The sequence below is a fragment of the Scleropages formosus genome, chromosome 17 (genome assembly GCF_900964775.1).
Source record: "Scleropages formosus chromosome 17, fSclFor1.1, whole genome shotgun sequence".
NCBI lineage: Eukaryota > Metazoa > Chordata > Actinopteri > Osteoglossiformes > Osteoglossidae > Scleropages > Scleropages formosus.
Window position 1 is genome coordinate 13122070 of NC_041822.1, and position 26095 is coordinate 13148164.

The window sequence follows — 26095 nt, forward strand, 5'->3', positions numbered from 1 at the left end:
CACTCATTGTAATACTTGGATGCAAAGTTGGCCGCTTGTCTACTATTAATGTGCTTTGAGGCTTTTTATTTGAAGAGAAATACATATATTACAATCTCACAGGCGAGCTAAATGTCACTATTAACATTGGTGCCGTGTGTTCATCTAGAGTTCTTAAAAGTGGATACAAGATTTGAACTTAAAACATTTTTGTTGCCATAGTCTGCAGCTTAACTGCTAAACGTGCATGGGAAAAAATTTTTAGTCCAAATACTTTCCAGGAGTTTTAAGACCGGAATTTATCTTAAGAAAATCATTACCATTTATCACATTATTCCATAAAGACAGACTGCACAAATATTTGTTTTATCTTTATTTTAAAAAAGGTGAACTAAATGAAAGTGCCACTTTTCTTCCATCTCCTCACAGTGCACTTGTTCAGTGACTGGCTTTCCACCTCATCATTTAAGGCAAAGGAACAATCAGCTGCAGCGGTTTTCAAGAAGAACGCTGTGGAAAAGTACCCCAAGACTGATGATCGCCGCACGAACAGCGTGTCCAGCTCTATCAGCTCCCGCTAGTGTCGTTCTCTGTAGGCGCCAAACGTATTGCCAGAAGACACCAAGAGCGAGCATGAAAATAGCTTCTCTGCATGAGCGCTCCCTCGCACCCAGCGTTTCACGACATGTCGCATTTGCTTTCAAACATATACGCTGATATATTTATACTGTATATATGCAGAGCCGCCCTGGATAAAACATACAGAGCAGCGTGACTTCAGACACAGTAGAAAAAGTAACATGCTTCTGCTGACAAAGCCCACATGCAGAACAGCAGGTGTGTACAGTATGTACTAAAGTGCTGTAAGAATGAGGATGCTGAGTGAAAGGCATTCTGGGAAATGCCCCAGCGTAACGCCACCCCCCTTTGTTTTTTCTCGTTTTGAACGTGCTCCTCGGCCCAGAATAGGACATATGACTGAGCCATTCGGGCCTTGTAGGGTTAGAACTGAGCCGAGCGCCGCGGACCCACGCTCGTTTCCCTAAAACCAAAACGGTCCTGGGCTCTGGACTTTTTCCCAGCGCAGCGAGTTAATGGATGGCGACACACTCGGTGTCCAAGAGGGACTACTCCACAACGGCCACGAGAGAACACCACCCCGGGACTCCACAAACGACACGTCACACAAACGGAATAAAACTAATTAAAGTGACACCTCGCTGGCAGTTGTCCCTATAAATTCTGACCTGTGGCACATGATTGTGCAGTTGTTACATGAGGGTTTGGGAGGAGTTTGTTCATCTGAAATTCAGGAGGAAACTATTCAGTTCTGAGACTGGAACTAACCTGTGATTGTGCCTGGAAACCCTGGAAAGAAAAAAAGTAGCCCGTATATATAAAGAGAAGGTCAAAAAAAAAAAAAAAAACACGTATTACTCTTGTGAACGACAACAGAGTTAAAAATAACAGCCTTGCGAATTACGAATGGTTTAAGGGAGCTCAAAAGTACATGTTTTTGCACAATAGTTTAGTGTCATGCAGCACAGAACACTAAAGGCACTGGTGGAGACGGGGGGGGAGGTTGAAGTCTGCTCTCTCTCGTCCTCTGGGAGAGTCGGGGTGTCCTGTTAGCACTTGGGGACACTCTCTCTTGCGTCCTCCAGTTTAGCAAGAACCCACTGGGGAAAGAAAAAAAACATTGCAGAAGAGTTATGTTACGGCTGAAAGACTCGCTAGCTCGCTCGCTCGCTCACTCTCTCACTCTCTCACCAACTGGTAATACACAGAGTGTGATGCAGTGATTTTGCCTGTGGACCTGTACTTGGGGCAGATTTAAACACAAGCACATACCTTGGCAATTTCAGGAGTTCTGAAGTTTATAATCTTCCCAAACTCTTTGGCATGAAACACAGACTTAACTCTCTCCTGCACAGCGCCAAAAAAAAAAAAAAAAAACACACACAACAGTGACCTTAGAAAACAGACATTGAGACACTGGGATCCTTACAATATTATCTGTTGGGAAGAGAATGTATGGAATGAAATAGCTGAGATGCTCTCGCCCCGGATGCTGGAACCTCAGCACCCAAATCAACGTGTGTGTCGGTCAGCGTGCTGTGTCTGACTAGCTTTCGGTGGCAAATAACCTCATCCTGTGACCTCTAAGGTCCATTCAAAGTAAGACACGTTAACTAGATATGAATATTTCCTGCGGTGAGGAGCACTGAGCCACCTGGTACTTGTGATGCTCCATTCATCTCCTGAGCAGTGCCAGCGCCACCATCTCACTCGTTCGCCGAGGTGAGCACTGCAGATGAACTCGCGCTCTCTGAGTGTGTGTGTGAGTGAGTGTGTGAGTGAGTGTGTGAGTGTGTGAGTGTGTGTGTGTGTGTGTGTGAGAGAGAGTGATGGTGAACCTTGCAGCGTACCTTGGCTTCGATGCGCAGCCGCCTTCCTTCCACGATCATCGGCTCTTTTGTGAACTCATCGAAACAGTACTGCCACTCGCAGGTCAACTGTCCAAATGTGCCCTTGGTCACAAAAAATATGCAGCTGCAAAGACAAAGGAACACACTTTTGGGGGGGATGTGACCATGCGGCCATAACGACGAACGAACGGCAGCGTCGGCGGAGAATATTAATTCATACGCGCTGAATTGGAGGAAGAAGAAGAAAACAAACACACCACCATCTGATGGACGTCACATTCCACATATATCGGGAAAGAGGACGAAAAGCAGACAAGGGGAGGGGGGGACGACAAACAGGATTCCTACCTTTTTGTAATCATCAGGAAATCTGACTCATTCACCTTGGCATGAGCGAAGTATTTGTACTTGGCAAATCGTCCGTTTTCAATTTTCTACAGAAGAAAAGCAAGAAAGCGCTTTGAGTGTTTTTCCTCCACGTTCACGGAGTGACAGGACACACACGTGAATGGTCTGCATCTATTGTTCTCTCAACAAATAAAATTGACGAAAGCACTTAATCCTTAATGTAAATTCAGCAGCAGTCGCACAATACAGCTAAAGGTTTCACTACACATTTCCTGCAGATCGCCGAACACCTCGCCTTCGGGGTTCTATACTTTTGCTTGGTTTTTGGCCCTTTACTCACAGTAGCTGGGCTGGATTATCGCGGCGATCAAAGCAAAAAAGTGAGCCGTGGCGGAGCTCTCAGACAACCGGATTTACACCGGAAGGTCCGCAGGGAACCGCGCCTGTCCGCATCGGCGCACTTCGCTCACACTCCCTCCGTCTTTTCATTTTCCAATAGTCGGCTAACTCTACGCAGGAGTAACAAGTACATAGGAGGGGCTTCTCAGTGAACAGAACAACCCTTTTTTCCAGTAACTGCAGGACACACCACTTGGAACTGGAATGTCTCCTTGTTTCTTCCACACGGCCAGTCTTGCCACAAGTGACCACAGTGAAAGGACAATGATCCTACAGTCCCTGGCAGCGGGACACAACTGCACCCTAATGGGACACTTCCGTGAGACACATCGGCTACAAATAAATCATCTTCACACTGGAAAACTCATATTTATTGCACGAAGGCTTTGTGGGCAAATTTGAACAGCCTAATAGTTATGCCTGAGGGTTACTTCATCAGGGTAACTCTGCAAGATGTTGTAAAAACCAACATAGCTGGAAACGTAAGCATTTGCCAATTACCAAAATGTACCCCAAAAGCCAGGAGGATGTATTCTGATGCCTGAATTTCTCTCCTAAATCAAGCTTACTAAATTAACTGCTCATGTAAATGTAAAATTAGGAATACATAATCATTATGTAGTTACAGTTTTTGATAGTGGCATCATTCAACAAAAAAAATTGTTTAATTATATACAATTTACTGAGAGCATATTCTTCAAAACTGCAGAACATACGGGCTGATAACACTACAGAGTAGAGTTCACTGAAAGTCACTTTGGAGAAAAGCATCTGCTAAACAAATAAATGTAAATATTACCATTAAACACAGAAAAACATAGCTGGGGGGGGGGGGGGGGGGGAGGAAAAAAAAAGATGAAGAAACAATGTTTCAAATGACTTTATTGAGGCAGGAAGCAGAGCTGGACATGGCCAAGAATGACAGTACATTGTGGAGACTAGTGAAGGAAGGATGGATGAATGGATGTGGCAGGATGCTGAACTAGAAAGAAGCGGGTGACCTCTGAACCCAAGAGCACTTTAAAATGACCAAAGACTTGGTTGGTAAATGGAAAAATAAGCTGACAAATGGTACTGCGATTGTTTACTACAAGTAAGAGTTAAAATAAAGAGACAATCTCTTTGGTTCAGGCACTGAGAGTGAGGCAGTGTGGTGAGCTGATCCATCCTTCTCCACACGGTCTTTGGTACAGAAACGGAACCGAAACAGGGTACGACATGGACATGAATGAACAAAACACAAAGGGTTCTTCAGGGAATAATGCACTCATAAAATTGTAGAAAAATATATAGTTAACATTTTAGAATCTAAATCTCTTATAAAAGTTTATTTTAAAAGAGCCCTTCGTATTGATTAATTTCTACTAAATTCACGTGGCGGGAGCAGTTTAAACATAGAGAGCAGAACTGGCACGGGAACAATAACCATCATCACCACGGCGAAGTGAATGCATGCACTACTAGCACTTAGTAATTTCATTCTAGCTGTCATCATCATCATCATCATCATCATCATGAGTGTAGGCCTTTCTTTTCTGCAAATATGACAAGAAAGAGAGAACAAAGCCAGCGAGATGTTAGACATGCATACGTTGCAACTGTCTGACCAAACAATCAGATTCATTCACTGTTTCCATTTCCCTAAAGAGACGACACACACTCTAGAGAAGCTCTCAGTTTTCCACCTTTTCACTGTTAACCCAAGAGAGGCATATGATATAAAGACAGATGCTACAGTGGTATCAGTCATAATTTCAGCTTGTACTTTTAACCTGAATTTAAAGGGTCCACTTTTCACTACACTTTGTATGATTTCCATTTGTTCGCTATTAATGTTAAACCTCTTATTTACAACCAGGCTATGATGTAGCACAGAAAGGCCACTTCTGCATATTACAGCAAGGGCAGCTACACTTCTGCTATGAATCTTTGTTTCGTTGTGCATAAACTGTCACAAATTTGTTTTTGAACATATCCAAACCTGAGATGTGCTGAGAAAACGTTCCCGAACTCATCCTTACAGCGATAGCTCAACACGCCTAGTCTTGCAACGCTTCAGTCTGACGATCCACTTTTTAAAAACACATATTCACAGGCACCTACACCTCTTGCATTCTTCAGTAAGTGGTACCACTCATAACTCAGGGTGAAAAAGGTCAAAAAGTAGAGGTTCTAATGAAGACCACAAAAACAACCCAAAGAACACAGTGAGATTCTATAAAGGAGATCCCTACCACCAGTCAATGCTGGGTTCTTTACTCATTGGGGTACCTATAACAGAAGGACGTCCCTGACATGGACTTACACGTCTACATGTCTGCACCCCCCCCATTCATTTCCATACAATGTACTCAGTGGCGCACAAGGCAGCTCCGTTAATCTCTTACTTAATTTGTCTGAAAAAAAACAATCACATCTTATTTGTTGTGTATTCTACAGTGGTGGACGTTAGTAAACGGTACAGTTTTTGTTTTTTACCCTTGTTTGCCCTGCTGCCCCATGAATACACTGGATGGTTTCAAGCAGAACTTGTAATTGAATCATGGGTATGATCCAAAGGTCATTTATTATACTAGAAGGACTAGATAACCACACACACACACACACACACACACACACACACACACTTTTCCCATCCATACTATACGTGTTGAGAAATACCCATTAAGGCATTAGCAAAATGTTGCAGCTATAACTCTGCATACATCACCTGTCAATTGGCACAAAATTTAATTATCCAGAACTTTTAATTGTACAGCTAGCAACTTAGAGACCTAAAGTACCCCCTTCACCAGTTCTAAACTAAAATAATATTTATCACAAAATAAGTGAGAGTAACTGAAGCAAAAACTAAACTAATTACTTACTTTTTTCTTTAACAAAACCTTAGGAACAGTCATAGATAATACTGGGAGATCAAGTCGACAACGTATACAAGTGATTGTTAAACAGCTATCAAGGAAATACAACACCTGGTTCCTTACTTTTACCCAGATTTCACAACGGTGTGAAGGGTTCAAATGCACAAAACACCTGCTAAACAGCTGTTGTGTGCAAGGTGAACGGTAATTTTATGGAGCCACGAATTTCCAAGAAAATCTTCTGTGAACCTTTACTGTGGAAAATCTAAGAGGGATTACACGTGTATAGACATAACCATTACTGACTATTGAACCGTAACAAGGAAAAGTACTTTTTTAAAAAAAATTTCTTAGAAAAAAAAAATTTTCAACCTCTTCACCGCTACCGGTATCACTCACACAACAGTATTATGTTCGCTTCATTGATTAGGTGTGATTAATTAACGGCTCCGCTGGAACAAATCCAGGATCACACACACAGTGGTTTGCCAGGACCAGAGCTGAAAATCAATAGTCAAAAGAGCATCCAGAAAAACATACCAAGAAACGGACTCATTTTTCTCAAGTATTTCACACACAATTATGCACGAGTAGCCAAGTTGTACAGGGAGATGGGACACGGCTCTACTTGTGGTTAAACCTCTAAGCCTTAGCTTAGTTCATCTGTATATATTTAATTACCATAACCGGTGTTCAGGTAGTCAATTAAAAAAGTTGTACGTTTGTACAGCCTTGGTAGGACCTCACTTAACACTCTGCAAAGAAACTTCATCCTTTTTAACTGAATGGCATCAAGTGAATAAATGCATAACAAGTGTTCTACTTTGTTCCTCATGCTACACCCCACTGGCAGCACTCTTAAATTGTTAGGAATGTATTATGAGGTTCCCAATACGACAGCATTTTGAAACCAGAATAGAGTACCGCCAACAAACTGTTATGCTGCAGTTCATGTTTAAAGTCTACCAGGTGTATGATACTGCAACCACAGAAGACCCTGAAAATACCCACGAGCACAGAAAGAAGCAGCACACGCAGCGCGTGTATTCAAAGGCATGTGGCCGACGGGAGACGTCATGCAAAGTTCCGAGTGAATGAGCGGAAAGCCACGGACGAGATGGGTTATTTTACACCCAGGGGAACGTGGGAGATATAAAGGGAAGAGTTGAGTCACCTGTAACATCTGGCTCCCTATGCCTTCCCTCTCTTTGTAGGGCCGGATCACCCCATCCTCGTGGAAGAAGCGTGGTGGCCGCAAGCTTTCCACATCCTGGGATGTCTGTGTTGCCCTAGTGACACAGAATGAATGAATGCAAACAAGGTTAAAACAACAACATGCTGACAATGGGGTCTTACTCTAACAAAGTTCCTTGGTGCAATATCCTAGATTTCTGAAAATATTCATAATATTATTAGCGTTGAGACTGAATACAGTGATACTTTTTCATTCTTCATGGAAATAAAATTAAGACAGAGAGCCTTTTGGCATTTACCTCTTGATTCCTTGGAAGGTGCTGCTGGCCATATCAATGATGCCCCCTGTGGGCCGTGTCACAGCACCCACTAGGCCCTTGCCCATCCCCTTAAAGAAGCCTGCTGCGCCTTCCTTCTGTGCACCTGCATGAGGGGAAACGAAGCAGGGCCAGGTACAACCCATAACAATCAACACTACTTGTGAGGACAAGACTGATGTCAGATGCTCCAACATCTACCAGGGATGTTTAATCCACAAGTGAACGGAATTCACTGTATGTACAACCCATGTATCAGATCTGTAATAGTTCCAAACAGCAGAACTACGCCACTGCAAGCCAGTAGACCTGCGTTACCTTTAATGGGCTTGGTGACGATCCCTGTGATGCCACTGACAAAACCCTGGAAAACAGAGGAAGGAGGTGGCTATTGATGACCGAATCTGTGGCCGCGCACAAACAAATCTCGAACATGCCCCTGTGCTCTGTAGGACGAGTACTGGCTGGGAAAACCTACTTGCTTACACCAGTCCAATTTTAAAACTGAAGGACTAAATAACATTAACGTTCTGCTGGACGAAATTGTCAAAGGAAGACGGCAGAGGATTTACAGAGAGCCCTTTTGCCTCAGTAGTAAAAATTAGGCATAAGACTCACAGACACTAATCCCTTGCCCCCCCGTGTCAGGCCCTCCCGAAAACTAGTGGGCTGCTTGTTCATCGCTTCACGGCGCTTCTGCTGGTACTCTTCATCCATGGTCATGGCAGCCACACCCTTTGCCATGGCACCTGTGATCCGGGAGGCTGCGCCGGCAATGCCGCCTAAGGTACAAGGGACAAAGAAAGAGGAGCTATTTCAAGGACTGAGGCCAAATGATTTTTTCTCAGAATTCACATATTGGAACTTTAAATGGTGCAGTGTGCCGTTTTTTTGTTTTTTGTTTTTTTTAACTCAAACCTCAGATCTCAACTGGAAAAATAATCAATCATTCTAACTGAAATTATTCTGACCACTTCATCTGATGTTTTGGTGTAAATCACAGGACAATTAAATACGTGCTATAAAATCTGCAGGACTCTAGACATGCATCTGTTTGAAAAGGCTGTGCAACACTTACCCACTGCCCCTCCTACCAGTGCCTTCACACCAAGGGCCATACCTTCGACAAATTCCTCTGGTCCCTGGATGGCACCCTGAGGCACACCACAACATAGTTGAGACGACCTTAAATGTGTCAGCCCCAAAGTGAATTATTTATATGGGATAATTGTGTCATATACAGCATCATCTGTATAATATTCTTCCATGTCTACAGGTTAACACAATGAAACAACCCACCAGACTGTTTACATAAGACAGATCATTTCCAACTCATATGGTATTTGGAGGAAGGCCCAACTCTACCTGATATGGTTCATAAAAAAAGGCCTCCACACCCTCAGACAGACCCCTGATCAAACCAAATGGATTGCCCAACACATCCAACCCCAGGACGAGCACATACATTTGCTTGATAGCCTAAAAACAGGGAAAGAGTTCAATTAGCATGCAAAGACCACCAACTATATAGAGAAATTAATATTTTATGGCATTTATTGTTACTTGTGCTTTGGTCAGGCAGTGCAGATTAAAATCAGAAAAAAATTCTCAGTAATGCAGGATAAATACAGGATACATGTGTGCAGATCTCATAATAAGGCATGTCTGGAGCCTCGCTAATGCAGGGAAGCTGCACCTGTTTAAAGTGTGTGCAGCGGAGACAGTATGTTACCTGTTTAGAGTAATGCCTTATGACTTCCCACTGCAGCTGCTGTCTAGTTCGGAACTGAAAGGTCAGCTCAAAGTAAGCCAGTCTACAGGGAGACAGCAAATAACCACAAAGTACTTTGATGATGTTTCTTTTCCATTTCTAAGTGGAGAAGTAATGTTCAGCTTTATGTTATTGAATCTGATGGTAGTAACTAGTAACAGAGTTCTGCTATTGCATCCTCATTGTAAGCACAGGCATAGAGTATAACCATCCAGAGCTGCTCCATGACAGTAGACACACACACAGGAATTGCAGTTTGTAATAACACGTGCAATAATATGAGTAATATGAAAGGCCCGAAGGCGACTGTGAAAGTGACGATACGCTCATACTTGAATACGACATCTTGCACGTCGGTCAGTGTGGCACCGATACTCTTCAGCAGCAGGTTGAGAGACTGCACAGGGATGACCTCAGTCTCTCTCTTCTCTCTATTGCCATCCTCACCCCCAGAGCTCAAGGAGAAGCTCAGGTGCAGCTGTACAAGGACAACACGCACACGCACACGCACACACAGAGACACAGACAGAGAGAGCACCATGCAACAACACAGTGAAGCTTCAAAGGAAGGAGATGATTGTGTGAAAGAAGAAAATCGTACCAAGACTACTGTATTTTTTCAGCTAGCGTACACTTGCAGCCAACACCTTATTTCCCTAACACTTCTACTTTTTAAAATATATGAGTTACAAGGACTAAACAACTAGAGATCAGCACCTTTTTCTCAAAGGTACTAAAATTTGCATTTTGTACCTCCCCGTTGCAAAGTTTCACTGCATTACACTGCTATAAATAGTCTCTTATGAAGGAAGAGCACCAATATTAAGAAAGCTTTCATGAAAAGCAGTAGGAAGGTTGATACGCACTTTAATAGGTGAAATGTGGAAGTACTCATAAAGACTGGTGGGCGAAGTGTCTGCTGCAGAAACGTGGTTCAGTTCTGTCTTCAGATTCTCAATGTCCTTCAGAAACAATTCCACCTGTGGGGCAAAGAAGTTGGCTCATGACATTGGAAGGAAATAAACACTTCACCAGCGCAACGCCTAAAATTAACAGTCCAGCTGAGCAGATGCTGTTGGAGATGGGGGACATTTGGATTTCAACGAGTGAACGTGTGTTCCCAGGAGACCGGACTGGACTAGGGAGCAGATCATGCGCACATAGCTGGAGGATAACCTGGACCTCCTACCTCCTGTTCTGAGGAAACTGCATTTGTGCTCTCCTGTGTGAAAACTTCAAGAATGGCATAAAGGAACCCAAGATCCAACTTCAAGTCCATCTCCTGGATCAGCACTTTGAAGTACCTTTCATAAAGACAGATCAACGTAATATCCAAACATTTTTTGCCCTTTGCTTTCTTTCTACGGTATATTTTTACCCTGCTCCCCAGCAGAAGGAAAAATGGAAACTCACTTGATGCGAGAAATATCTGAGCGTCCAGCAGACCTGGTTACAATACTGACGTCGGTCAGGGGTTTGGGTTCTGCAGGTTGAAGACACCATGATGTTAGTGTGTCTTTCTTTAAATGTTTAATTTTTCTTTAAAGAATTTAGAAGAATGAATATGGTAAAAACCAATCCCCTTCTACCAGACCACTACATCACCTGGGGCTGTTCACCTATTCTTGGTTGCTTAAATTAAACTGTATCCTGGAATTTTTTACTGACCTGAGTCCATGGTGACAGATTTTGGGGGTTTCACAGGGTAGAAGACATAAGGGAAGATTGCTCCAGGAAGCTGGTTCTGGATCTGTTGATCAGCAGAAAAGATTTGGCTAAATTACATTTTATCTTCTACATGTTCTTTTGAGAAATGGCAGTGTTCGCTGCAAACAGAACTAATGAATGTGACTCATCGCAAGAGATGTTACTCTCTTAATTTAGCCTCTAAAGTATTGGATTTTTCATTTTTTAAAAAAAACATAAGTCATACTTCTCTCCTTGAGGGAGAGGAAAAGAACAGAAGAGCAGGAAGATAAGAACTTGAGCCTTCTAAGTCAAGGTTAAAAACAGGGTTAGCCCCATCGTCACCGACCTGTATCCTGTTGATCTGCACACGGTAAGACTTCTGACGGGCCGACACACTGTACTCCACCTTCACGGCTGGCAGGAAGGTCCTCCTCAGCGGACAGCTGTTGGGTTGCAGGATTCTCATATCCAAGCCATTTGGAGTAAAGGAAACCTGGCAGGGCCAAGAAGAGGTGCAAAATTACACCCTTCATATAAATGTATCGACAGCATCATTAATATCCTTATGGTAAGCAAAGATTCATGGTAAACAGCTCTTTCAATAACCTCAGCCACCAAAGATCTGGCAGCTCTCAGCGAAAGGCTTCTACATTTGGTCCAAACACACCCAAAACATAAATAAAAGAAATATTAATCACAAAGAGAGATGAGAATTCTGCAAATGCTGATAAATGGACGAGGTGCCTATGTGTCACACATGTTAAACAGGGATGCGGTGAGCTCTGACCTGGAGGTTGGACTCCAGCTCCACGCTCAGGTTATCAACAGGGCTGCAGTCCATGTACTCCATGAAGTGGTTCTCCAGCTGCGAACTTTCCTTCATCATCTTCCACCTTGACCTCTTCTTTGGCTTGAACTCCCACACCACATCGGAGCTGCATATCAGCAAAACACATTGCAACATTCAGGAGGGTGCCATACTATATGGAAGCATTACCATAGTAAATGATGGCTCCACAGGTCAGTACAGCTGTGCGCTCATTCACCGTTTCACGAACTCACAGTGCAGATGACAGATACTGTAGAGGTTAAGGACGGCCACCTGTACATTTACATTTATTAATTTCTCCAAAGTTTATCCGTTATTCATTCAACAGTTATGACCTTAACGTTATAGAACGTGAACATTTACTCGTTAACATGTACTGAAGAGATCACGGGAGAAGTGAGTTCGGAAGAGGCGAGTAACCTTGTAACTTGCAACCTGATGACTGCTAATCCTAGTTCCACGTTGCTGAGAAAGTTCATTATTGTAAGATGTTCCACTAAACTATCCAGCACTTTAAAACTGTCCATTGCTTTGGATAAAAGCGCGGTGTCAGCGTGTGCGTCACCTGGTGATGCCGATGAAGGCCACCTCCTGCCTGCTGGTGTTGTTCACCAGCGAGATGCCCATGTGCTGTAGGGACAGGATGATCTCCTGCTCCGCCAGTTCAGCTTTCTCACTCTCGCAGAGCAGCTTGAAGATGCGCCGCTCCTCGGTGAAGAGCGCCACCCGCTGGAGGCCCTCGTAAAATGAGATCAGGAATAGCTTCCCCTCATTGTTCACATCCAAAAGCAGGTCCTGAAGAACAGGGTTACAAAGTACGCGGTAAAGAACGGTAAGAAGGTCTGCAGCCTACTACTGTTCACTGTATTTTATGACCAGCTTTCTGACATAACGAAAGATAAATAAGAACAAAAATGAACAAGCACTGAACGATACATAAATTCAGTGGTCAGACACAGATTATGCACTATACAGTATTTTCACCAATTTAATAAACTCATCCTAACTGCACCTCCTCGCTCTTCAGTTCTCCCGTATGTTTCCCACATTTCCACTTGAGGATCCGTGACCCTGTGGGCTCTGCCCAGGTGTAGTAGACTGCCTTCCCTGGAGCAAGTTCATCCTTCTCCTTCTGTGTGCTGCAAACCCAGAAAATACTGTGTTAAAGGTACCTGTAACCTATGTAGTTACCCATTAATATACCATGAAAGCTATGGCCGTCATGGACCGTAAATGACTATGATGGACCATAAGGGATCGTGATGGTGTTGCAGTTGGCACACAGTTGGAGTGATGGGCGAAAGGGGGCTGGTTCAGTCTTTCTCCCAAAAGATCCCCGGTAACACAGACGCACCCCACCCAGGCCCCTCGGCACCCTCCCAGCAAAAGGAGAGAAAGAAAGAACTGCTGATACTCCTTTCCACAACAGGCTACAAAAATGTCACCGACGAGAGGGAAAGGAATAATCCAGGATGAAATGCGACATGAGAAAAGAAAATGATGTAAAGCAACCATAAGCAGAGGGGGGCAGCCTGCACCAAGGAACAGCAGATTCCCCATCCGTTCAAGCAGCGGCAAAAAAGAAAGAAAAGACCAAAGTAGACTTAAAGGCAAAGGTTCAGGGTGCCGCCATCTGATCTCCTCCCTTCAGTACACGGCCTGCTCCGGGATCTCCGGGGATGCTTCGGAAGAGCGTTTCTTTCAAGGGTGAAGGGGGGCACTTTCACAGGTGTAATGAAGGGAGCAGCTCAGAACTTAAATGTTTCCCTACACCTGCAAAACGCCAGAGAGCCCAATTCTGACCAAGAATAGGATGCCTCATACATTTACAGGATGGTGCGCAGCTATATTTTACCGTGTTCTCATCAAGCATTCCAGCGAACGCAATCGGGGGATAAAACGCGCCACGTAGAACGTCCAAGTGCCGAAAAGTCCTTGGAGAGGTAGTGCTGCTGGGCGAATGCGAGAGGGCAATGCGACGCGATACAGGGAGACGCAAGACCGTCCGATCGGCCGGGACATTACGCAACATTCAAACTGTTGCGTGAACGAATGCGCAGCCAAACAAAAGCGCACGACAGTCTGCTACGGTTACAAAAGTTACGTAAGCAAAGAAATTCATCCTTCTAATTATTTCATTTATGAAAATGTATGTGGCGTCTCTGTGGATTTCTGGCTTGCAGTAGAAACGTGTTTATTTCAATTGTCTCGCCTGGCTGTGAACTGGTGGACGACGGTTTCCCCAAGAGCAGACACCATGAATGTCATACGCTCAAACGACACCCGGGAGACGTGTGTAAGCATAAATCCTGTAGTTGTAAAACATCTTAATTATTACTTTTTCTTAAAATACATAAAGAGTGCACCTAAACTGCTTGTATCTGGCTCGGACCATAGCAAGCAATCATTAAATAAGAGAAAATATCTAATACTTATTTTACCACCCAATATCTTCGTTTACATCGTATTTATTTACATTCATAACTTGTAATCCATCAAAACCCATCTCTGTGCTATACACCAAAATTGAAATTTATGGATAATAATCAGATGAGATCAGTATTTAGAAATCATTATGTTGCCCTTTCAAGATAAACTGCCATTTTCAGACTGTGTGTTCACATCATATAGTGGTTGTGTTTACAGTTATTACAGTTCCATATTCTCAACATAAGTGCAGAATTTTTGTGTGTGTGTGTGTGTGTGTGTGTGTGTGGTGCACCGTGGTGTTGGTCAGAAGTGGACCCTCCTAGCTGTACAGAGCCCCTGCTACCTGGGGAAGTTCTCTTCTCCTGGGGAGAATGAGATCTCCAAGAGCTCGTCTGCAACCCAGTTTGAGGACTTTTTCCGCTCCGAGCGGCTGCTCGGCAGGGAAGTGTGGGGAGAAACAAAACAAAAAACACCGTCACACACAAACTCAAACATGCAGCCAGACACTAAAATCAGACCAACAAAAAAAAAAAAAACAAAAAAACAAAAACCGCACACACGCGCACTGCGCCGATCTTGAGTCGTGAGCCTTTGCCAGCTGAGATCAGTTTTGATTTTACAGCACATTGGGGAAGCAAAATAACTGCAAGAGTCACTAAATCATTTATCAGCTGTTCCAGCCAATAGTATTAATAATTACAGCCAACCGCCACTAATTTTGGTAAGCAAAACAATCAGGAAAAAGGCAGCAAGAGACATCCTTTACTTTTCAGCACTATCTATGTGCACTAGTCTGAAAGCACAACAGCACATTAATATTTCATCTAGAGAGACAGATGCTTTTCCGGAATCCTTCGGCCTCTCGTACCTCTGGAGGAATTCCAGAGTCTCTTCTTTTGTGTGGTTGATAATGAGGAACGGGGCAGCGCCATCGTGGTAGTCGGAGAAGCGGACCACCGTTGAGTGTTCAGTGGGGTTCACATCCACCACGATCCCACCAAGCTGGAACACAGAAGAGCGTGCATGCATTCACACACACACACACACACACACACACACACACACACACACACACACACACACACACACACACACACACACACACACACACAGAGCAATCAGTGAGCCTTCCAAGAAGCATGTAGCTCCTTTTGTGTGGCCTCCTCTAACAGAGTCTGCTATTTTTTTTTTTAAAACACTAATGAACTCTTTAAAGGGGAAACCATGATCCAAAATAATGCCTTAGTGAAATTCTAGGAACACTCCTTTAGCAAAAAAGAAACTTTTACATACTTTAGCTGAATAGTTAAACAATATCACAAATCTAAATGGTGAGGAATCACAAAAAAAGATTTACTTTTAAACTTCCTCAAACCTAATTCTTTTTCAGACAAGGCAAATGGTTGTGGCTGATACTCGGTGGACTTATTTCGAGAAACAGACGGTCAGGACAAAACCAGCACGCAAGGAGGACCCTCTCTTTTGTGAAGCAAAGTGACATGATGAAGGGCTTATGCACCGTGTTGTCCAGATGTAGCAGCAGGCAGTTCTCCTGCTTGTGGAAACTGATGGAATGAGGCGTAGACTGACAGCCTTCCACCTTAATCCTCAGCTTCTTGGAATCCTTCTCAGGCCAGAATGGGACAGCGGACTGCTAGAAGACAGACACCCTTTGGAGTCTTGACAATTACAACACAATCAATTTTACGGGCAATTACTCATCTCATTTTGGGTGAGAGATTGTGTGCTACAGTGAAGATATGGACTGCACTCTGTTCTGGAGTCTAGTGCTAAGGGTCAATAAGGACTATCTGGGCAGTAGCTGATGAAGAAGAAAAAAAACTGAAGACAGATTAGCACCTAGACTGGAAACTACACTGGTGCAAAGTAGCAAATCATTTTATTATTATATGTTATGTACAACTTGATCAAAAAAGTAAAGTATAAACTACCAACAAGAGCAATGACAAGCTAATGAGGGAAGAAGAATCATCATATTTCATTATTAAATTGAGGGCAAGCCTGACCTGTTCTGGGTGAGCCTCGACCCAGTTCTCCTGGCCCTCCTCACTGATCTTGATGATGTGCTTGGTTGCATTCACCAGCATGTAAAACGGCACGAAGGTCACAATCCGGGTCAGACTGAAACTGCTGGCATCGATTTTTACCCCCACCTATGAAAAAAGAAATGGATTAACTATATACACAGAAAGCAGACCCTGTGTGCACAAGAAGTACTTCTGTGTGCTTCATGCTAGAAGCTAGAACCCTCACCAGATAATCTTTGGTCCTCCCTTTACATTTCACATCACCATAGCTCCCAACTGTGTCCAGGGAGAAGTCATCTGAAAGCTCGCTGTCCGACACCATGAGGCGCACCTTAAAGCAGGGAAAATCTCTTAGTGATCAGACTAATCAGCCTTCTCCTTCTTCCCCGTCTGTTACATTTTTAGTGCTGAGGCATGAGAAGCGAGTGAGAACCACTAAAACTGAAGTGTTGCTCAACAGAACTACATTCTACACATCTTAAAAGTCGTCTGCCTTTACACACCAGTAACAGATCGGTACAGAATGCCACAGAGCACATCGGGTGACTGTGAGAGCAGCACCACAAGAAGAAAGTCCTGTCTACCAGTGTTTGCTTTGATTGTTTCAGCGAGAAAGCATTCCCAAGGCACATGTCTCATGTGGAAAACTCACACGGAAAAATGCCCCCTTTGCTCCTAAAGCAACTGTAGGAGAGCAGTACCAATCTCGGCCCCTTACCTTGTTGTTCTGCAGGAAGTTGCGAGGCTTGAAAGAGAACAGGAGGGGTTTGTCATACTCTTTAGGATGCTTGCGGTGGATGTCATCTGCCTTGTACTGCAGCAGTCGGCCGGTCTTGTTGACCATCCAGTACGGGGAGTGCAGGGCCAACACAGTCTGGCCAGGGTTGTACTTCACGTGGATGGCGATGTCGAGCTCGGCTTGTTTGCTCTCTTCTTCCTCCTTGCGGAGGGACTGGAAGACGATGAAGCTGATCTCATCCTGATCCTGGCGCAGGCTGTACTCGGCTTGCCAGTCCTGGTCCAGGTAGCCCAGGAGGCGGAGATTTAGGCGCGATTGGTCCATGACGGCTGTGTGGATCTCGGCGGAGTGGCCCTCCTGTAGTGTGACAGGTGAGTTTCCGTTCTCCTGAAATCAAAATGCATACATAAAAACTCACCAGAGGAAATACAGGGACCTTTTAGGTCACAAAAGCAATACGGACTACGGAGATGGAACGCACGCAACACCTTATGTACGTCAATATAACACTTGGCACTGAGTGAGGAATGCTGAGCCATTGCTCCAATGTTTCTGAAGAAGCTGGAGGACAGCATATGACGCTACCTGCAGGGAGAACATTATGGGGTATGGCAGCAGGTTCCTGAGCAGGACAGTGGACCACAGGTGTAGAATGTACGGCTCATCAAATGCATCCTCAGTGCTGTGGGACATCAGGGTGTCCTTCAAAGGGACAAGGTTGACCACGATGGCCCGTTCGTCATGGTTTCCGGGTCGAGTGCGGCAGCAGGTCTGCGTCAGGCACTGGCCCACGTGTGTGCTGAGAGTTTCGTAGCTGAACCCCTCGGAGCGGTCGTACTCCTTTCCTTCCGTAAGGGGCTGCAAACTAAGGGCTGATCTGCAATGGTAGCAATACAAAACAAAAACAATCACGGTGGCAAAGACAAGGAACATGAATAACATCCAAATGCCACTGCCACGTCCCTATGAAAACACACCCTCCATACACACCTATAGGACCCGAGAGGTACGCAGAACTCTTCCGTTGGAAGCGCTATCCCCAGAAGTGTCGAGCCCTCAAACACTCTGAACGGTATTGAGAAATGATTTATTATCTAAAAAGAAGTGGAAAGAAAATAATTGTATTTCAAACACAGATTACATGAGACATAATACAGACAACACACTGTAGAGCCAAAATTTGACAGGTGGTTACAAAACATGTACTCCTGTCCCAGGCTTGCACCAATGTTTTGCTTATCTGGCTAAAATATACACATTCAGTTCCCAGAACGCCAAACAGAAGCTGGGCACCAAGGGGCTGACTACACAATATGCAGCTGAAAAACACAGCTTTCTAAAAAGCAAAATGCGAATATAGCTGTATTTTATTTGCCTCTTTAAACGCACCATTTTACGACAGGAAGACAATACAAAGAGGGACATGACAAAGAATACTGGCCTGGAAGGGTGAACGGATCTTCACGTATTTGCTGCCTTCCACAGTATAGATCTGGCAGACGATAAAACGCTTGACTCCTGAGTCCTTGTGGATGACGCTGTACATGCCACGGCCCACTTTGATCAGTGGAATAATGCTGGCCGCCGAGTGGCCATCGGGAACTGGGGATGAGACAAAAGACTGCTGCTGTATTCAGTGAATTATGAGCAAAGTGTCATCATAATGAAGGAATTTACAGCACCGTTTCTCCACTGAACTTAAAACTACAATTTTAAGACATTCGTTCGTGCGATTTCTGTATCGCGAATCTAAGACCTCAGATGCAAAGACTTCATTATTAATACAAAAAATTTGATATTTTAATTCAAGAGCGAAACCTTCACAGAGAATTGTCTATATAATCAGTTTCCCAGAAAAACTATTGTGAGGGGATAAATCTGGTTTTTAACTCTAATATTGTTCTAACAAAGGTCCAAGTGGCCCCTTACTGGGTTGTATGTAGTAGTTTTTTCCACTTAGGCAGGTCATGGCTGAGAACTGGTCAGTGTCTGAGGTGGTTCGGAGGTAATCCATGTTGAGGCTATCCCCATCCTGCATCTCCACCCTTCCACTCTGGGACATGGTACCGATGGGGCTGAACATCTCACTGTGGACGACGGACACTGGTAGACCCAGACAGTTCTTTATAACAAAGGGGGCCTGGTCTTTCTGGAAGCACTCTGCTGTCTGGCTGGCTGCCTCTGCAAACGCCTTCAGAGCAGAGGATGAAGCCAGTGAACCCACGGAACAATGGAATCACGCCACAAACACATGCCCAGACACATGGCTGCGTGGCTGCTCTGTCATCATATACCAGCAATCCATCTTACCCAGTTATACCCAATGTAAGCAGTCACATGAGATTGCAGTGCCTTGCAGGACAATCAGTGAAATGCAGCTGAACAAACGGTCCGGCTACAGCTCTAGGGCTCAACTCACCGTGCCCAGATTGCTGAGCATGCCCAGTCCACACTTTGACAGCGTGATATTTAGCTGGTCTTTGGAGCTGATGCTGATGACAGTCTTATAGTCAGGAACACTGTAGTCCACTTCGTCACAGGTAGCTGTGTATGTCACAGGCTTCTTTTTCATCTGGGCCACACCATTTAAAAAGTTAACGCCGCAACACTTACTTCATATGCAAATCATCAGAAAATTGGCAGCTGTTGTTGCCACAGGCTTTAATATGAAAAGCCTTTGGATAGTAAATGCAAGAGTGTAAACGCTGGTAGTCTGAGTCGCATAAAACTCGCTGTATGAACTGACAACAGATGTGCCGAGAAAGATACCTTGATCCCCAGGGTCCAGGGCCTGAATCCATCTTTTGCCTCATCCTCCAATGGCTCCAGAAGAGGTTCCCACACCCCCATCATCTCATTGTAGTAATGAACCTGGCACCGAAACAACACATATAGGCTCGAGTCTTAAAACTCATTACATGAGCCACCTTCATTGCCATACTGGCACCACTGGTTGTATGGGAGTCATAACACAAAACAGGAAAATACACTTCTCCCAAGTTCTTCCCTGCAAGGCTGAGATGATACAAGGACCCTAGTTGCTCATCATCAGGTTCATATTATATACACAGACTAGTCCCGCTCTTGCAGATAGATGTGTTGTGCAAAGACCAGTTACTCACCTTTATTCTGAGATGGTATATACACCTCAGTTCCTTACTTCCAGGTTGTAATACTATATACACCCCTGGGTCATTACCTTTAGATTCAGATGGTATAAACATAGTCCCTGAGGTGCTGTTTGAGAAATTATATACTGTATACCCTAGTTTTTCCCTGCAGTCTGAGAACACATATATACATCACAGTTCCTCACCTCCAGGTTGATGTTGCTATGCAGGTTAATTAAGGTGGTCCAGTTTTTCACACCACCTTGGAAAGAGGCCTTGGCCAACAGCATAGGCATGGTGCGGTGGCCCACACCAGCCTCCAGGGTCACGCAAATGGAGCTGATGGTCATCTGCATAGACTCCCCCTTGGGCACCAGTGGAGCAACGGTGAGGGCATCCTCATCGCTCTCCTCCTCCAGGAACCAGAGTTTCAGCTCTCGCCAACTCTTCTTATCCCACAAGTTTGGGGGCACAGGACTCTCCAGTTCCTGAGGGGTCTCAGCGGTGGGGGACAGGGCTGACTGGATGGTTATCACCGTGTTAATGATGATGGGGGAAACCTGGAGAAACAATTATAGGTTTGCGATATGGACACAAGACTTGTGACCAACATCATAGACCCTCATCATATATAACTGATTTCAAAATCTTCCTTCAAAATTGGTTAATTATACAACGGACAACTCACTTCATGAGGTTTTTGTGCTCCTTGCACTCTGTATTAGTTCCCTATGGCTACTAAAACATAAATGCATCAGCAGCAAGATGCTAGAAGTACTGGACATGGCTGCCTACCTTGAGCGTGAGGGAGCTGATGCAGAGGTCCATGGACTGGGGTGTGTTTGGGGACTGGGTGCTCTGGAAGAAAACCTCGCAGGGCTGTAGAACTGTGGTAATGTTGTTCTTCCTGCTCTCCCTCAGGAAGGGGCAGGCCACCACCTTCAGGTCCCTAATCGCCGCTGTCATCTTCTGAGTTTCGGGGTCGCTCTTCATAATCAACTCGCACTGCGTTGTTACGACGAGGGCAGGAGCGTTGGCTCGAGTGAGGTCGGCCACAAACACAATTTCAGGGTTTTTAACCACCACATTCATTTCTGTCCTGGCCACTATGGGCTGAGTGGGAGCTGTGGAGATGAAGATAAAATCATTGCAGAATTAAATATGGTTTACCTGATGCTTTTGTTCAAAGTGACTTACAAGGTTAGGTTTGTATACTAAGCTACTCAGAATTAGTAGGGTAATTGGGTAATTTTTACCGTATCAATTCATAATAAGTACCTTGCTCAAGGGTATGAGAGGGGGAGCAAGGATCTGAACCTGGGTCTTTCCACTACAAGGCACCAGCTGTAGCTAATACACCCCCTGCTTCCTCGACCAAGTACTTGATGTCACTTCCAGCTGTGTGATCTAGAGATGTCAAAGTATTTCTACAGGTCACGGCAAACAGGACTATCTGAAGCCCACAGAGTGCGACAAAACAAAGGTGCCGCTCTATATTTGCCTGCTTGCAGTGCAACATGTTCAACTTTACTTGGCCAACAAATAATTAGAAGTATAGAACGTGTAGTAGCTATATTTGTCAAGTCAACAACCAAGCACGTGAATCTATATTATTGTCTGGCTCCATTCAAATATTCAGGGCTTGTCAGTCAACTGCAGGATGACTGACTTGTGTGCAGTAAACCATGTGGGCTGAGAAGACGTGCGGAAAGCCTTCTAAGGAAAGCCCACCACACTGAGATGAGAGAACAATTCCAGCTGGAAACATTCGCTTCTGCTAAACACTTGCACTTGTGTAACTATCGACCACATTCAAAAAAAAAAAAAAAAAAAAACACACCTTTCATTTCAACTTAGAAAGCTTTACCAAATCCTCAGATCAAGCGGGAAATTGGTCTGAAAAAGTTAGGAGTTAGGTCCATAGACCCTTTTAGTATGATGTAAGGGTTTCAGCAGTTTTGAGGGAGAGAGGGAGCTACATTCCACTAGACCAGAGCCAAGAGCAAGAACCTACAGACTTTTGATTTCACATCTCTTGTGAGTGGTATATTGCTTCACCACTTCACCAAGATCACCATGAAGTGCTGTGTCCATTTACCCAGAAAGACAGACACAGACCTGCCTCCCTGGATGACGGGGGGGCCTTGCTGGGGGCCTTCTGCGGGCTGGAGAAACCCTCCTTGCTGGCCTTGACAAAGATGTCAGCCACAGTGAGCAGGAACTCCATGCTGGCACAGAGGTAAATGTCCTGCACCACTGTGTCCAGGGTAGTGCCCTCCCGACCCTGTCTGTAGTTCACTTCCATCATCACGTTCTTCTCCGCCCCCGGCTTCATCTCCACCATCCTGGGCCACAAAACAGTGTGTTAAACGGATCTTCTGTTCTTCAAAACACACTGATGACATAAACTAGTCACTGCAGTTTTGACACTAATTTGTCTCGCCGGAGTCCTTCAGCAATCTTAAAGGATTAAAGACAATTTACAAATCTCTTCTGCTCTAAGTAGATTGTGTAGAAACAATCTGTTGCCAACTGGAAACAAACACTTGTACTTAAATTTAAGTTCAGGATAATTACACCTGCTTGAAGTAAGAAAAAAAAAAAAATCCTAATAGAGAGTCCCTAACAGATGTGAGCATGACGAAAGTCTACCTGGCGGTGATGTTCTTCACACTCTGTCGTTTGTCATCCAGCAGACAGTTGGCAAGTTTCACAGAGGCCTTCATGGAGCTGTCTGAGAACATGTGCACGGCTGTGGAGATGGTCCCCAGCTTGAACTCTGCCAGCTTCAACTGCTCATCACGGGAGTCCAGCAAGCGGGCCTGGGTTGACAACGTGGCGTTAGAGAGCCCAGCCTGACGGCTTCTTCTTCCTTCGGCAACAGCAAAGAACCTGGCTAAAGTACCTCGTTGCCACTGGGGCTGTATAGGACCAGGGTCATGCAGTCAAACTTGAAGTCCAGCTTCAGAGTATTCTTCAGCTTGCTCACTTTCTGACTCTCCACCACTGCTGCTGTGACTACAGTATTCCCTAGAAAACACAGGGGCATTAGAGCAGAACTCCTCTCCTTTAGACACACCTGGGTCCATAAAAGACCACCGTTTGGTTTCTCCACTGTGGGGGCAGTACCTCCAGAGTTCTGGGACTCCTTGGTGGACACCGTGTCTGACTTGTCCCCAGGGACGGGAGGCTGAACGGTGCCCGATGTCTCCGACAGGTTCTCGTTCAGCGTCCGCAACACCACCGTCAGGTCTTCCTGACTGAGCACCAGCTGTCATGAAAAAACACGTTGAGAACTTACATCAGGCACACAGACAAGTGCACAAACGGAGCTTTCATACGCTGGACATTTGCACACATGAACACAGATACACACATGCAAAGACAACCAAACACTATAAGACAAATCAAGGAGCTTTAAACTTCATCCTGCAAAGGTCTATGAAAAAATGCCACTGAAAAAGAATCAGTGCACACGAGGCACTAACATTCATGGGCTTGAGGTGAGCTGTGATTTCATTATCTGGGATGCTGTGGTACCAGGACGACGAGAGATTTCGCTCAATAGACAGGTCCAGGTTGACAGGCTGAAGTAACTGGATCTCACTCTGGAACCTGCCTGCTTCGTAAGTGGTTCTGGGGACACAAAGCAGCATGCAGGAATAGAACTCCATTCAATGGCAGAAAAAGCTAAGATTGCGCTTAATGAACCGTAGCTTTACCAGTCAAACATCTCTCACACCTGTACATCTTCAGATCGCTCAGTCCCACCGTGATGACATCGATAACTGGAGGGATCTTCTTGTGGGTCTTGGACGACACCATGTAGAAGTGGTTCTTGACCGTGACAAGACCAAAGTCTGCGACAATGACATTGCGTGAGGTGGAGGACTGAGGCACGAAGACGACGGGTGCCTTGATGTCCACATCCAGGGAGATACGTGTGCTGCGCTCTGCCAGCTCCATCACCCCAGTGGCAGCCTTCTCTGCTGCCTGGACTGTCACCTCAGCCAGGGCTTCTTTGGCTGTCTGGAAGTTGTTGATGAAGGCCTAGGGATGGTCACACAGTGGGTAAGAGGATGGATAGCACCAGAGACAAAGAGCTTGACCACACAGAAGCTGGTTGATGAGATCCACTCAGCTCTCCATCAAAACAACTCCGTCTTTAATAAATCTGTCATTTACATTAACTAGTTTTTAATCTTCATTTATATTTTATGTCAGTTATGCATGTCGTAGCATTTTAAAATGCAATGCAATGCAACACTTACCAAAATGGAAGAGACAAACTTGTTGAGGAATATGACCTGTATGCAGCCAACGGTAAGTGTGACGCTGGTGTCCACAATGCGCATGTCCATATAGGCGTCTCCCTCTGTCGCGTCCACATAGTTGATCAAATGAAAGTCGAACACCTCCTTTCCTGCAATGGATACCGCCTTGGAGGCATAGAAAACAGGACATCAGAGAAGCTCAAATGCTGTTAGATTCTGCTGATGTAAAGGTGCTACATGCGGACAGTTTTAAAAAAGCAAGTAGACAGGAGTGGCCTTATAATAAAGAGAGTAGCATTAGGTCTATTATGTTCCCCCACAATAAAAAATTAGAACAATTCTGCTATTCAAGAATTTCAGTTTCGATGCATTGATTTGTCTGGTAGATGCTTTCCTCCAGAGTGAAATACAACTTAGGGTAAACAAAAGTGCATTGAACAACAGATGACGAGCTTTACAGTGGCTTCTCAACTTACAAAACAATTGGAATTAAAGTCTGTTTGAAAATTCATTTGTTAATTACTCTACGGTGACTTTTACAACTAAGTCAAAATTAGTAAAATCTACGCACATAATACAGATAACTGTATATTCATTCAAGGGTTAGGTTCTATTCAAATAAAAAACAAAGCAATTTTAATAAAATAAAAAAAATAAAAAAAATACTGTGCAACAGTTCCATCTATCATGAATAACCACTTGTCCAAATCAGGCTGGCAGTGGTCCGGAGCCCATCCCGAAACACAGGGGCTTAAGGCAGGGTAAACCCTTGACCAGATGCCAAGCCTAACAGAGGACTGAGAAACTCAAAGATTTGACCCCTATGCTACAGTACACAGAAATACTTTGCACATATTGACCTGTATTTGCCAAGTTTGATGTTTAATATTACTGCCCAACACATGATGAAGGTGCTGACTCAGCTGGTGGCACTTCTGGTATTCTTCAGTGTATTTGTGTTAGCTCACTTTGATAAGCTGCAGAAAGATGTAAAAATTAAAATGATTTGCTCCGTTGTGTTATGCATTATAATTCCGGTGCCGACTGTTGTTACAGCCGTATTTATTGTACATAACTGTTTTTCTCTTTATTAGCCTTAGAGTGCAGTGTTAGATAGTGCTAGATATGGCTGAATAGTTTTCTTTTAATAAACTGGACTGAGAACACCAAGTGTCCAATGTGTTAATATTGCAGGAGCTTATGGGAAAATTTACGTAGCTGTCAGACAATCTGGAGAGAGGCAAGCCCAAAGAGATGTGTTTTAAGCCCCTTGATGAATTTCAGGAGGAACTCAGCAGTTCTGAGGGAGAGAGGGAGCTTATTCACCAACACTGGAGCCAAAACCAAGAACTGGTGCACTTCTGGATTGTGGACCTGTGTCGGGTGGGGGGGCTCACACCATTCCTGCTGGGTGCAAGGACTGACCCAACAGAAGTGAAACACCTCCTCTTGCATTTTTCCTCATGCAATGATTTACCATATTACAGATGTTCTCACCTATGATTTGTACATGTGATGATCTGGTATGTTTCACGATATGAAGAAAATATATTTCTGCTTTGCCAGTGGAAGTATCAGGGGGTAAAAGGCAGTTCTAAAGGCTTAAATAATATTGCAATGTATAACAAGCAGCGACAGATGCAGGTGACTCAGTCGTGGAGCTAATAAAAATGCATAA

General features: G+C 44.4%; 1 protein-coding gene across 5 annotated transcripts in view; it reads right to left on the reverse strand.

Moving 5' to 3' along the window:
• Window positions 1–36: 36 nt before the first annotated feature.
• Window positions 37–26095, reverse strand: part of vps13a (vacuolar protein sorting 13 homolog A) — a 47629-nt gene continuing 21570 nt past the window's right edge. For 2 of the 5 annotated variants that reach the window (XM_018759253.2, XM_018759251.2), the window contains exons 32-72: window positions 24415–24582; window positions 23886–24193; window positions 23632–23779; window positions 23273–23414; window positions 23049–23173; window positions 22796–22965; window positions 22262–22488; window positions 20939–21267; window positions 20350–20703; window positions 19803–19904; window positions 19453–19605; window positions 18963–19224; window positions 18475–18635; window positions 18024–18127; window positions 17619–17910; window positions 17013–17420; window positions 16521–16625; window positions 16274–16420; window positions 15766–15897; window positions 15115–15248; window positions 14590–14676; window positions 12829–12955; window positions 12382–12611; window positions 11775–11922; window positions 11334–11480; window positions 10967–11048; window positions 10712–10781; window positions 10488–10602; window positions 10165–10278; window positions 9631–9776; window positions 9260–9341; window positions 8893–9006; window positions 8606–8681; window positions 8146–8309; window positions 7846–7891; window positions 7510–7633; window positions 7191–7305; window positions 2757–2842; window positions 2409–2532; window positions 1831–1905; window positions 37–1658 (exon numbers count right to left, since the gene is read on the reverse strand). In XM_018759253.2, the coding sequence (XP_018614769.2) occupies window positions 1608–1658; window positions 1831–1905; window positions 2409–2532; window positions 2757–2842; window positions 7191–7305; window positions 7510–7633; window positions 7846–7891; window positions 8146–8309; window positions 8606–8681; window positions 8893–9006; window positions 9260–9341; window positions 9631–9776; window positions 10165–10278; window positions 10488–10602; window positions 10712–10781; window positions 10967–11048; window positions 11334–11480; window positions 11775–11922; window positions 12382–12611; window positions 12829–12955; window positions 14590–14676; window positions 15115–15248; window positions 15766–15897; window positions 16274–16420; window positions 16521–16625; window positions 17013–17420; window positions 17619–17910; window positions 18024–18127; window positions 18475–18635; window positions 18963–19224; window positions 19453–19605; window positions 19803–19904; window positions 20350–20703; window positions 20939–21267; window positions 22262–22488; window positions 22796–22965; window positions 23049–23173; window positions 23273–23414; window positions 23632–23779; window positions 23886–24193; window positions 24415–24582 (6294 nt within the window). In that variant the 3' untranslated portion in view covers window positions 37–1607. Of the gene's footprint in view, window positions 1659–1830; window positions 1906–2408; window positions 2533–2756; window positions 2843–7190; window positions 7306–7509; window positions 7634–7845; window positions 7892–8145; window positions 8310–8605; window positions 8682–8892; window positions 9007–9259; window positions 9342–9630; window positions 9777–10164; window positions 10279–10487; window positions 10603–10711; window positions 10782–10966; window positions 11049–11333; window positions 11481–11774; window positions 11923–12381; window positions 12612–12828; window positions 12956–14589; window positions 14677–15114; window positions 15249–15765; window positions 15901–16273; window positions 16421–16520; window positions 16626–17012; window positions 17421–17618; window positions 17911–18023; window positions 18128–18474; window positions 18636–18962; window positions 19225–19452; window positions 19606–19802; window positions 19905–20349; window positions 20704–20938; window positions 21268–22261; window positions 22489–22795; window positions 22966–23048; window positions 23174–23272; window positions 23415–23631; window positions 23780–23885; window positions 24194–24414; window positions 24583–26095 lie in introns of all 5 variants that reach the window. The other 3 variants (XM_018759250.2, XM_018759255.2, XM_018759254.2) reach the window with 3 other exon arrangements.